Source organism: Neofelis nebulosa, chromosome 16, assembly GCF_028018385.1.
Source record: "Neofelis nebulosa isolate mNeoNeb1 chromosome 16, mNeoNeb1.pri, whole genome shotgun sequence".
NCBI classification, from domain to species: domain Eukaryota; kingdom Metazoa; phylum Chordata; class Mammalia; order Carnivora; family Felidae; genus Neofelis; species Neofelis nebulosa.
In genome coordinates, this window is record NC_080797.1 from 3,097,248 (window position 1) to 3,109,809 (window position 12,562).

Consider the following 12,562-nt stretch of genomic DNA (forward strand, 5'->3'; position numbering starts at 1 on the left):
GATCTCAATCTGGGCCCTCAGTTCCCGCCCCAGAAACACAGGAACAGGCATTCGGAGACCTGGCCCCACACTCCTCGCTCCAAGGGGTAGGCAGGACAGGCTGAAAATAGAAACAGCTTCCAGAAAGATAAAGGTAAGTTCAGGGAGGGGGGCACTACAGGGAGCGGGAAGCCTGGGTGGGGGTCCCGTGGTGTGACATAAAGAGTGGCTCACACCCAGAGGGACAGGTTAGAAGCTTAAGGGACAGGCTCTCTCGTGTGTGGTGTGGGAGAGATAGACACGTCCTGGAGGGACACACACACCATCCCTCAGCTGATACAGAGGTGTCCAGACGCCCGTGCCCGGTGCCCTCCCACCGGCCCGGCCCTGTGCCATTGCCAGCCCATCCTTCGTCCCCACCCCAGGGCCCCAACAGCCCCCGGTCCACGCAGCCACGCAGCCACAACCAGACCCTGTGCATACAGAACAGCCCGCTCTCCCACGCCGGCGTTTCAGCCTTTTTCCGGGACCCTTGGGATCCTGGGTCCATCACATCTTCCAGAACCCTAGTGTGCGCATGTGGAGTGCGGTGTGGTTTGGGGAGGGGGGGTGTCCGGTTGGGAGGAGGATCCGATTCCTGTTTCCTGCCCCTACTCACTCAGCCCTGGGAGGTGACAGAGTGGAGAGGACTGAAGGGTGAGTGCGTGGGGCCTGGTACCTGGGTCCCTGTGAGAGAGGCCTGAGTGGGGGGGCGGGAAAGGAAGTAAACGCAGGTACCTTTGGCGGGGAGTGGGGGGGTGGGGGAGGGATCCCTGAAGGGGGGCAAGGCTGGGGAGGAGCCCGCCAGCTGGTGAGGCCACTGCCTGGGTCACCTAAGGAGCTTCCTGCCAGAACACAGAGGCCATTGAGCTGCAAGATTCACAGCCTCCGGCCCCCAGCCCCCACCCGGCATCCTTTCTCCAGAACCTAATCCGGGGCCTGGAGGGGTCTGACTCTCCGGCCGCCTCCTGTGCGGAGTTTGGGGCCACCGCCCTGACCCTGCCGCCTTCTCAGGATTGCAGCCGCCTGCCCGCAGGAGGAGGTGAAGCCCAGGTTTCGGCGTCCTGGCCCCCCTGGTCCTCACCTTCAGTCCGGTCTCCCGACCACCCACCAGGCATCCTGGCAGGACCCAGGCTCCCACTGGGGCCTCTCTGACCAGATGCGGGGCGGGGGCGGGCAGGGATGAGGACGGGGCAGGAGAGACCGTGCCCGGGGCCCCCTGGTCTCTTGGGGTCAGAGGCTCCAGGAATCTTGAGGGCAGGAAAAGGAGACTAAAAATAATCCGGAAAGGGAGAGTCCGGAGAGAGGAACTGGGAAATGGGGGGCGGAGGGCCCGCTGGAGCAGGGAAATAGTGATGCATCCCTCGCTTCCCCGGGCCCGGGCGGCGCGCCTGCGCACACGCGTCCGCTCGCACCCCGCCTCTCCGCCTGCACCGCGCCGCGGCCCGCGCTCGCCCCCGGCCTGGCCGCACGGAGCGTGCGTTCTCAACACCTCTCGCGCGCTGGCGCACGCACGCAAGCACGCACAGCTCTGCAGCCGGACACGTCTGGCCATAGGAGAAGCGCGATGTACCGGGGCCCCCAACCTGGGTCTCCAGCTGGCCGCCCCCGCGCCGGCCTCACTGCCCCCTGTGGCCCGACTGTGGCAGCGGAAGCCAAAAGACAGAGAGAAATGGAGGCTGGGAGGCTGGGAGGGGTGAGAGGTGAGGAGAGGAAGACAGTGGAGATGAGAAAGAAGCAGAGGGAGGGCACTAGCCTTTTCCCCTCCCGCGCCCCCCCCCCACCCCGAAATCATGTCCCCATTTGCTTGCAAACAGTTTCTGCTGGGAGGCCTCCGTCTACCCATGGCGGGGGAAGGGGGTGGGTGGGGTGGGGTGGGCCTTAAGGGTCTCTTCCTCCCTCTTCCTCAGGGGATGACTCCAGAAGAGTATCCCACTCCTTTGAAGAGCCCAGAGGAAGATGTCAGCCCAGTCTCTTCCTGCAGCAACACCCCCTACCCAGAAGCCCCCTCGGATCATCCGCCCCCGTCCTCCTTCTCGCCCCAGGGCTGCCCAGTCCCCAGGGCCCCACCACAACGGCTCTTCTCCACGAGAAGCTCCCCTCACCCCCAATGATGCGCCAACCTCGATGTGCACCCCCATCCCCTGGGAGCCCCCAGCCTCGGCCCTCAAGCCCCCTGCCCTTCTGCCCCCCTCGGCTTCTAAAGCCAGCCTCGACTCCCAGACTTCCCCAGACTCGCCTTCCAGCACCCCCAGTCCAGTGTCCAGGCGCTCCGTCACCCCAGAGCCCGCTCCCCGGTCTCCAGTTCCCCCACCCAAGCCCTCCGGGTCACCCCACACTCCGCCCCTGCTCCCCAGGGCTGAGGTCCTGGCCCAGGGTGGCTCTGCCTCGGCCCCAGGCACTGTGCGGAGATTGGCTGGCAGGTTTGAATGGGGGGCTGAAGGCAAGGTCCAGGCTGGGGATGCCCTGGAGCCGGGTGCCCATGGGGCAGTGGATGTGAATGGCGAGAGAGAGGTTCCACAGGGCAACGTTGCTGGGAGCGGGTCACAGGAGAATGGCGCTCCGGGTAAGTGCATCGTGGAGCCCTGGATGCCCTGGGTGGGCTTCTTTGTTTTTAGTGCTTTAAGACTGGGTCCTTTCAGGGGCGATATATATACATATATATATATACATATATATATATATATATGTATATATATATATATTTTTTTTTAACATTAAAAAAAAAATTTTTTTTTCCAACTTTTTTTATTTTTGGGACAGAGAGAGACAGAGCATGAACGGGGGAGGGGCAGAGAGAGAGGGAGACACAGAATCGGAAACAGGCTCCAAGCCATCAGCCCGGAGCCTGACGCGGGGCTCGAACTCACGGACCACGAGATCGTGACCTGGCTGAAGTCGGACGCTTAACCGACCGCGCCACCCAGGCGCCCCAAAGATTTATATATTTTTGAGAGACAGACAGAACACAGGGTGGGTGGGGGTGGGACAGAGAGAGAGGGAGGGACACACAGAATCCGAAGCAGGCTCCAGGGGCTACATTTTTAAATTTTTTTTTTTTCAACGTTTTTTATTTATTTTTGGGACAGAGAGAGACAGAGCATGAACGGGGGAGGGGCAGAGAGAGAGGGAGACACAGAATCGGAAACAGGCTCCAGGCTCCGAGCCATCAGCCCAGGGCCTGACGCGGGGCTCGAACTCATGGACCGCGAGATCGTGACCTGGCCGAAGTCGGACGCTTAACCGACTGCGCCACCCAGGCGCCCCAAGGGGCTACATTTTTAAAAATGGATTTCGGGGCGCCTGGGTGGCGCAGTCGGTTAAGCGTCCGACTTCAGCCAGGTCACGATCTCGCGGTCCGTGAGTTCGAGCCCCGCGTCAGGCTCTGGGCTGATGGCTCGGAGCCTGGAGCCTGTTTCCGATTCTGTGTCTCCCTCTCTCTCTGCCCCTCCCCCGTTCATGCTCTGTCTCTCTCTGTCCCAAAAAATAAATTAAAAAAAAAAAAAAAAAAAAAAAAAAATGGATTTCATGTTGGGAAAAATCTGATTTCCATGTTTTTGGGGGGGGGTTTGAGGAGAGTCAGGGTGGGGGAGATAAAGATGCCTGGGGCTGGACCACCTTGTCCCACTGCTTGGTAGGTTAGGGGGAGGGAGGAGGCCCGGGCAAGGTGCGGCCGGGCCCCAAGGGCCTTCTCCTTAGGGCACCCCTGTCTCCCCCAGATGCTGTCCTGGCCTGTCCTCCCTGTTGCCCCTGTGTCTGCCACATAGGCCGGCCTGGCCTGGAGCTCCGATGGGTACCTGTGGGGGGCTATGAGGATGGCCCCAGGGCTTTCTGCCGGGCCTCCCCACTGAGGACCTCCCGCTCCCGCCCCAGCCCTCCAAGCCTCAGTCTCCCCCCAGTGGTCCTTACGTCCTACCGCTCCACTGCCGAACGCAAACTCTTGCCACCGCTGAAAGCCCCCAAACCAGCGTGGGTCAGGCCAGACATCACCGCTTCTGGGGACCCCCCGCAGCCAGATCTCCATTTGCCCTCCGAAGACGGAATCCCGACAGGTACAGAGCCCCGGTGAGCGGGTCTCTGGGCGGGAAGGGAAGGGCTGGAGGTGGATCTTTGTAAAAGCCAAAAAACTACCACCCACAACCCGCCCTGGACTCTTTGTTCTCCACCAGCTGCTGCTCTGGGGCTGACTGGAGTTGTAGTTTTTATAGTGAGCGTCTCCCGCTGGCGGGTGGGGGTCGGGTGGGGGCTGGAGTCAGGAGTCCGGGGCTAGGGATCCTGGAGATTTGTTCTCTTGACTCTGGGCTTTCTCTCCAGGGGACAATCCTGATGAAGCTCTTCAGGACACTCCTCCAGCATCTATGGAGGGCAGGTACCAAACACCTGCACCCTTACCCCTACCCCAGCGCAGGCTAAGCTTCAGGCCCAGCGAAATCTCACCTTCGCAGATGTGGGGGAAGGACGTCTAGGGCTCTGGAGACAAGCGGTTCTGTCCCTTACCAGCTGTGTGGCCTCAGACAAGTCACTTAACCTTCCTGGTCTCAGGGTCCTCATCTGTGGGTGGGGATAAGACACCAGCTACTTCACAGAGTTGTTGAGTGCGATATTGGTAAAGAGCCCCGCCCACAGCAATTGCTCTGGTTTACTTCCGGGACCTTGAGCCTCTAATGCGATGGTCTATAAATCTGTTTAGCACCAGGGACGCCTCTCCTGTGTTATGTGGGTTTGTTGATCATCTTAATGTTCATTTATTTTCTTTTGAGAGAGAGAGAGAGAGAGGCAGAGAAAGAGAAGGAGATAGAGAATCCCAAGCAGGCTCAGCGCTGTCAGCACAGAGCCCGATACGGGGCTCAAACCCAGGAACCATGAAATCATGACCTGAGCCGAAATCAAGAGTCAGATGCTTAACCGGCTGAGCCACCCAGGGACCCCTATTAATCATTTTAGATTCACCACCCCTGTCAGAGCTAGTGAGTTCCCACTCACTTATTCAGCCCTTGCTGGTAGGAATTCTCCTAGGTGTTTAACTTGGTTGAATGCAGCAGAGCAGGGAGGTGCGATTCTGGGTTCGATCATGCTGAATTTCACTGAGGCACAGATAGGACACGCCAGACAACCATCCACAGCTGAGCGATCTGGAGAGCTCTGGAGAGAGAGGCTTGGAAGTGTGTGGTTCCCAGTAGTTGAGATCGCAGGAATGGATGGGGCCTGCCCAGTACAGGGCCTCGTATACAACAGGCACATAAATAATTTTTACAAAATGTTTGTTTATTTTTCAAAAGAGAGAGAGAGAGCAGGGGAAGGGCAGAGAGAGAAGATCCCAAGCAGGCCCTGAGCTGTCAGCGCAGAGCCCGATGCGGGGCTTAAACTCACAAACTGGGAGATCGGGACCTGAGCCAAAGTCAGACGATCACCTGACTGGGCCACCCAGGAGCCCCGCATAAATAATTTTGTGTGTGTGGTTCCATCAGGGTCCCTGCACACTACCTGTGTGCGGATCATGCACTCCCTTACACTAGCATGTGAATAGCGCCCCCTGGGGGGTGTGTGATCGTGGTGGCTCTGGGGCAGTCCCTCCGTTTCTCTCTGCAGGGACAAGGAGGGGCTGGAATTGCTGAAGGAACAGAACTGGGAGCTGCCCCTACAGGACGGTGAGGGCCTCTGGACCTGGGGTCCCCTCTGTGCCGTCCCTTCAAGCAGTGGGGAAGGGTTCTGGGGCTCTGGGCTTCCCTGATGTGCTGGGTCTGTACTCCAGAGCCCCTGTACCAGAACTATCGAGCGGCTGTGCTGTCAGAGGAGCTCTGGGGGGTCAGCGAGGACGGGTGTCCCTCTCCAACAAACCCCGGCGAAGCTCCCACCTTCGCACGGCCCCCTGGACCTCGCAACACGCTGTGGCAGGAGCTGCCGGCTGTGCGGGCCAGCGGCCTCCTGGACACCCTCAGCTCCCAGGAGAGGCGCATGCAGGAGGTGGGCACGCCTGGGGTCCGGCAGGGCTGGCGCGGGGCGGAGGGGGGAGGGTGGAACCTGCGTCCGGGACTGGCGGGGAGCCGGGCTTTCCGCCCACTGCCCTGCCCTTCCTCCTCAGAGCCTGTTCGAGGTGGTGACCTCCGAGGCCTCCTACCTGCGCTCCCTGCGGCTGCTAACTGACACCTTCGTGCTGAGCCAGGCTCTCCGGGACACGCTCACCCCCCGGGACCACCACACCCTCTTCTCGAACGTGCAGCGAGTCCAGGGAGTCAGCGAGCGGTCAGTGGGGTCCTGTCGGAACAGCAAGCGGGGCCTCTGGCCGCTGAGCACTCCCTTAGCTTTCTGCTTGTCCCAGGTCCTCCCTTCCAGGGGCCCAGATAGCGCCCAGCTCTTCGCTCGGATTCCTGGGAGACCTGGCTGTGTGCCCCACCTCCATTGCGTGTTCCCCTGACTCCCTCAGGTTTCTAGGGACGCTGCTGTCCCGTGTGCGCTCTTCCCCCCACATCAGCGACCTGTGTGACGTGGTGCACGACCACGCCGTGGGCCCCTTCTCGGTGTACGTGGATTACGTGCGCAACCAGCAATACCAGGAGGAGACCTACAGCCGCCTTATGTGAGTGCACGTGGCGGGGGAGGGGGAGGACACGAGGGGAGCAGGGACGGGGGCGGGGCCTCCAGGTGGAAGCCGCCATCCGCCGGGACCGCTTTCGCAGGGACACGAACGTGCGCTTCTCGGCCGAGCTGCGGCGCCTGCAAAGCCTCCCCAAGTGCGAGCGGCTGCCGCTGCCGTCCTTTCTGCTGCTGCCCTTTCAGCGAATCACCAGGCTCCGCATGCTGCTGCAGGTACCTGTGCCCCCCGGGGGTGGGGGTGGGGGGCCCTCACGGGAGCACTCTCCCCCTCCCCCCCCCTCCCACCCAGCGTGGGTGGGGGGGGGGGCCCTCCTGCCCGGCTTCTCAACTCAGGACCCACCCAGCCTGGCTGGAGCCGACCAGCCGTCCCCGGAGCAGTCTGGGTCCCGCGAAGGAGCCCCTGGCTGGACGCGCGGGTTCGCCACTTAGCCCGGCCACTAGCTGGCCCAGTGGTCTTGGGCAGGTCCCCTCCTGTCCCGGGGTCTGGGGGGAACGTGAGGAGTGGCCTTTGAGGTCTCCCGCCGCGTGCCTCCCCAGTGGGGGTGATAGCACTCCCAGCGAGGCACGGATGAGCTCTTTGGGGGTGAAAACAACCTTAGCTGGTCCAATGTTTGCGGGGGCACATCGGTAGACGCGCAGCGTATCTGTGGCGTTAACGTTCCACGTGGGTAGGACGCTGCGGGGAAAACGTGTCTAAAGAGGCGCCTTGGCGGAGCGATACCGGGGATGGGGGTTAGGTTGAGACACGGAAACGCTCTTCTGTTGCAAAGCAGAAACTTCTCCCTAAACCAGGTCACCTGCTGTGGGTGACCCGGTGAGAGGCCCCATCTAGGGTATCAGCCTCTTCCTATCGTATTCAGTTTTCTATATCCCGGGTGTAGACAGTGCCATAATCATACTACTAATCGTAATAGCTAGACGGCTGTCGAGCGCTCTGTCCTAGGCATGGTTTTGAGTGTTGTCTGCCTGTTTCACATTACCGGCCACTGTAGGTGGGCAGTGTTACTGACCCCACTTTATGGATGAGGAAACTGAGGCACCGCGAGGTTCCATAACTTGCCCCAGGCCATACAGAGGATAACTGAGAGCGGCAAAATGGACGCCTGGGCGCTCTTAACCACTTGGCTGCATTGTTTGCGCCAAGAGCTAACGATGAAAATACTAGCTGTCTTCTTTTGTGTTTACTGCGGGCCAAGGAGTACTTTTCGTAGATTTACCTCGTTGAATCGTTACAGCAGTGCTTCTGGTCTGCTGGGTGGGTATTGTTGTCCCCATTTGACAGATGGGGAGACTGAGGCCCAGGGAGGTAACATGACAGGCTCAGGGTAATGCAGATGGGGAGTGGTGAGGTCTGTCTGCCTCCCTGAGGTTGGTTCCCCAGCCCGGTGAACCCAGAACATTTTGTCAAGCTACGTAGGGTCCTCTGAACAGCAGCCCCTCTGAATCCCAGGGCGGCAGAGCGGGGCGCCCAGTCCCTCTTACCTCCTTGTCCCCAGAATATCCTGCGCCAGACAGAGGAGGGGTCCAGCCGCCAGGAGAATGCCCAGAAAGCCCTGGGTGCCGTCAGCAAGGTGGGCAGGAGGGATGCTGGGGGGGGGGGGGGCGGATAGGGGATCGGGAGGCAGGCGACCAGGTGGTTGGGGCGGAAAGAAGGAGGGCTGGGTGACACGGCTCCCCCAACCCCAGATCATTGAGCGCTGCAGTGCAGAGGTGGGGCGCATGAAGCAGACAGAGGAGCTGATCCGGCTCACCCAGAGGCTGCGCTTTCACAAAGTCAAGGTGAGCCCCTGCCCAGGCACCCCCCCCCGCCCCCCGCAGTGCGGCCACAAGCCAGAACCTCCCCCTGCTCCCCCACAGGCCCTGCCCCTGGTGTCCTGGTCCAGGCGCCTGGAGTTGCAAGGGGAGCTGACCGAGTTAGGGTGCCGGAGGGGGGGTGTGCTCTTTACCTCACGCCCCCGCTTCACCCCCCTCTGCCTGCTACTCTTCAGCGACCTGCTGCTCATCACTCAGCCCAAGAGGTGGGTCCCAGGGAGGGAGGGAGCCCAGGCTGGGGTAGGGAGGCGGGGAGCTGGGGGTCCAGCCGGATCCCCCATTCGCCCTCTGAACTGCCTCTTCCCTGGGCAGTGGGCAGCGGCTGCAGGTTCTGGACTATGCCCACCGCTCCCTGGTCCAGGCCCAGCAGGTTCCGGACCCATCTGGACCCCCTACGTTCCGCCTCTCCCTTCTCAGCAACCACCAGGGCCGCCCCACCCACCGGCTACTCCAGGCCTCCTCCCTGTGAGTCGTGTCGCCTTCAGAAAACACCCTGGGACCCTCACTTGGATTCTCAGGCCCCGCCACCCTCTTCCTCAGTCTCTCTCCTCCACGGCCCCTGTCTGTCCCTCAGAAGGACCTCCTGGTTCAAACGTGACCCCTCCCTATGTCCCCACCAGATCAGACATGCAGCGCTGGCTGGGAGCCTTCCCTACCCCTGGCCCCCTTCCCTGCTCCCCGGACACCGTCTATGAGGACTGTGGTGAGTGTCCTCCGGGAGACGAGGGAAGGAAAAGTGAGGCTAAAGGGGGAAGATGGGGGAGAAGCTACAAAGGGCCTTGATCCCACTGTGTGTCACCCACCCCCAAGCAGACTGTTCCCAGGAACTGTGTTCAGAGTCTTCTGCACCGGCCAGGACTGAGGCACGAAGTCTGGAGTCCAGGGCTCTGCCCAGGCACCTGCACAAGAGCCCTGAAGGTGAGAGATTCTTTTATTTATTCATTCGGTGAATTAAAAAAAAAAGTTTATTGATTTATTTAGAGAGAAAGGGGAGAAGGAAGGGCAGAAAGAGAGAGAATCCTGATGTGGGGCTCAAACCCACAAACTGATAGATCATGACTCCAGCTGAGGTCACGAGTTGGACACTTAACCGACTAAGCCACCCAGGTGCCCCCTGTAGGAATTACTTTTAAAAAAAAAAGTAGATGATACAGTGTCTGAGGGTTATAAGTGTTGTGGGAAAACGCATGTAGAACAGAGTCAGGGTCAGGCGTCCCAGGGTTGGGTAGGAGTACAATTTTTTTTTAATGTTTATTTATTTATCATGTTTATTTTTGAGAGAGAGAGCGAGAGAGAGAAAAAGAGAAAAATAGTGAGTGGGGGAGGGACAGAACGAGAGGGAGACACAGAATCTGAAGCAGGCTCCAGGCTCTGAGCTGGCCACACAGAGCCCAGTGTGGGGCTCGAACTCATGAACCATGTGTGAGATCATGACCTGAGCCAAAGTTGGACGCTTAACCAACTGAGACACCCAGGTGCCCTAGGATTACAATTGAACATAGAGAGGTCAACGGGGTGCTGGCGCTCTCTCTCTCTCTCTCTCTCTAAATAAATAAATAAGCTTAAAAAAGTAAAAATGGGAGAGCCTGGGTGCCTCAGTCAGTAAAGTGTCTGACTTCGGCTCAGGTCATGATCTCACAGTTCATGAGTTCAAGCCCCAGGTCTGGCTCTGTGCTGATAGCTCAGAGCCTGGAGCCTGGTTGGGATTCTATGTCTCCCTCTGTCTCTGCCCCTCCCCTGCTCGTGCTCTGCCTCTCTGTCTCTCTGTCTCTCTGAAAAATAAATAAACATTTAAAATTTTTAAAAATAAATAGGAGGTCGAGGTGCCCCTCCACAAGGAGGCACCATGTGAGCAGTGACTTGACAGAGGTGAAGAACTTAGTTGGGCGCATGGTGTCTGGGAAAAGAGTGTCCCAGACCAAGGCAGGAGTCGGTGCAAAGGCCCTGTGGCCAGAGTGTTTGAAGAATCCTAAGGAGGCCAGCCAGCCTGGTAGACGGAGTGAAAAAAGGCCAGAGAAACAGATGAGGTCACAGAAGTAAGGGCGACCAGACCGTGCGGGTCCCGTAAGAACTCCAGCTCTCCCTTGCGTGAGATGAGCAGCACTGATGAGAGATGAGCAGGGCTGGACAGGAATGACACGCATCTTCTGTTGCTGCTGCTGTCTCCACTTCTAATGAAATGGCCCTTCTACTGCCGCTCCAGGCTTCTCCACTCATCCCCACCCTCACCGTGACCCCCAGGCCTCAGACCCCGTCGGACCTCCTTTTCCTTCTGTCCCGTCCACTGCCCTGGCTCCACTCGGGCCCCTGTCTCTCTTTTCCCAGGCTGGCTAAAGGGCTTTCCTGGGGCCTTCCCTGCCCAGCTGGTGTGTGAAGTCACAGGGGAACACGAAAGGAGGAAGCACCTTCGCCAGCACCAGAGACTCCTCGAGGCCGTTGGGCCGTCTTCAGGCCCCCCCAGCACTCCCCCACCCTAAGGCATGCGGGGCGGCGGCGGTGGTGCACAGGTTGGGACAGCTGGTGCTTGGCTCGGGGAGGGCAAAGCCCACCCATCCGTTGGATTCGCTGTCAGTGGGAACGCTACCTCTATTGGCAACCAATAGGGACCGAGCTTCAGGAGAGAGCAGCCAACGGACACGCTCGAGTGAGCGGCCAATGGGGAAAGAGGCTTAGTGCAGAGCAGCCAATGGGTGCTGAGCTGGCTGAGCCCCTGGCTAATGAGTATCCCTGCTACGCTCACAGCCCAGGAAGACTAAGCTAGGTCAATAAAGCTTTGAAAAGGGCTGCGCTGGAGATAAAGTCTTAGAATAAAATAGCCAGTGGCGATAAGCAGGGAGCCATCCGGCCACACAAGATGGGGGTCTGGGCCCAAGAGACCGGTAGTGACCCTGCCTCGTTCTCCAGCCACGACTGTCCTGCCCTTTGAGTCTGGGAATCTTTGGATTCCATTCCTGGGGTGCCTCCTGTACCCTCTCAAGCCACTTCCTCTCTTCTAGAAGAATCCGGAGTGTGTGACTCAGAATGTGTGTGTGCGCGTGCATGCATGTCTCTGGATGTATCAGGGAAGGTGATTCTGCTGAACATGGTGTGTGTGTGTGTGCGGTCTTGCCCCCCGCCCCAGGTGACCAGGTGCCCCATGCCTTCCCTCACCCCCTGTTTTTCCTATTATTCTCTCCAAGAAGACAGGAGGTCTGAGCTCCAGACGAGATGTGCTGGGTGTGGCTTGGCAGCCAGAAGCTAGAGTTGGGGGTGAGAGGCCTGGGCGCTGGGCCAGGGGTCCATGGCAGCCTGGTAGCGGACGAAGATGGCCAGTGGCTGCGGCCTGAAGCCCCCTGAAGCTTCCTTGCCCCAAACTTGGCCTCCAACCCAACCGTATCCAGTCACGCAGCCCCCGCTTCGGGCTTCAGACCGGCTCTGGGTTTGGGTGAAGAGACTAGAGCTGTGGATCGCGGGCCCTCCGGTGAGCCTCCTGGCCTTTCCCGCCGTCATCCTGGCCCTGTCACAGAAACACTGGGCCAGCCAGTGGGGAGAGGACAAAGAGCCAGTGTAACCCCCTCCGGAGCATCTCCTTCCAGAGGAGAAACCGCCCTGCAGGATGCCACAAGGACGTGAGGGATGGGGCCAGGGCGGAGCAGACAGTTGCTGGCGAGGGTGGGGGGTGGGGTGGGGGGAGGTGCCCAGGCCTGGCACCAGGCCTCCCCTGAACTAGACCATCACTCTGTCCCTTCTGCTCATGCGTGGCAACCGGCCCAGGACAGCAACCGCCACGCCAGCCACAGGAGGTGGAAGGACTCTGGGAGACTCGGAGGGAGAAAGGGACTGGCATTTGGCCGTCCGGGTTTGCACAGTGCCCGGCGAATGAGAAACCCTCAGTAAACGTTGGTGGACCTGTATGGAGGAAGGCGTGTGCTTAAAGTTTCCCAAGTGTGGCTTTGTAAGGGGGTGGGGCTGCTTGGAAGGAGATTCTTTGAGAGCCGGGGTCGGTTCTGCTGGGCCTGGGGCTTGCAGACCAGGAGCATGGCCTGAGGGTGTTGGCCCCCACTCGTAGTTCCCCGGGGGACCTAGGCAGTGGCGGGGAAGGGTCTACAGCTGGAGCAGAGCGCTGTTGCGGGTTGGGGAAGAGTACAGGGCAGGGCCA

At 59.8% G+C, this 12,562-nt stretch overlaps 1 protein-coding gene across 7 annotated transcripts; it reads left to right on the forward strand.

Annotated features, from left to right (window-relative positions):
• Position 1: 1 nt before the first annotated feature.
• Positions 2-12,317, forward strand: ARHGEF15 (Rho guanine nucleotide exchange factor 15). 7 transcript variants are annotated; one of them, XM_058702516.1, is made up of 18 exons: positions 6-133; positions 642-675; positions 857-1,060; positions 1,929-2,584; positions 3,738-4,070; positions 4,333-4,387; positions 5,608-5,666; positions 5,771-5,982; positions 6,101-6,261; positions 6,443-6,595; positions 6,696-6,825; positions 8,109-8,183; positions 8,299-8,391; positions 8,470-8,630; positions 8,737-8,889; positions 9,045-9,127; positions 9,238-9,342; positions 10,750-12,317. In XM_058702516.1, exons 4-18 carry the CDS (start codon positions 1,978-1,980, stop codon positions 10,899-10,901), a joined length of 2,532 nt encoding a protein of 843 aa, XP_058558499.1. In that variant the 5' UTR covers positions 6-133; positions 642-675; positions 857-1,060; positions 1,929-1,977; the 3' UTR covers positions 10,902-12,317. The 7 variants fall into 7 exon arrangements, with proteins under 7 accessions (XP_058558504.1, XP_058558503.1, XP_058558498.1 ...); XM_058702517.1 differs by having other exon boundaries at positions 943-1,060; XM_058702519.1 differs by having other exon boundaries at positions 1,033-1,060.
• The last annotated feature ends 245 nt before the right edge of the window (positions 12,318-12,562 follow it).

Excerpts from the sequence above, each read along its gene's own strand:
- ARHGEF15 (XM_058702515.1), top strand. The coding sequence starts at position 1,978 with ATGTCAGCCCAGTCTCTTCCTGCAGCAACACCCCCTACCCAGAAGCCC. Across the intron at positions 5,983-6,100 it reads AGGAGAGGCGCATGCAGGAG|AGCCTGTTCGAGGTGGTGAC; the intron begins GTGGGCACGCCT and ends CTTCCTCCTCAG. Across the intron at positions 9,128-9,237 it reads CACCGTCTATGAGGACTGTG|ACTGTTCCCAGGAACTGTGT; the intron begins GTGAGTGTCCTC and ends ACCCCCAAGCAG.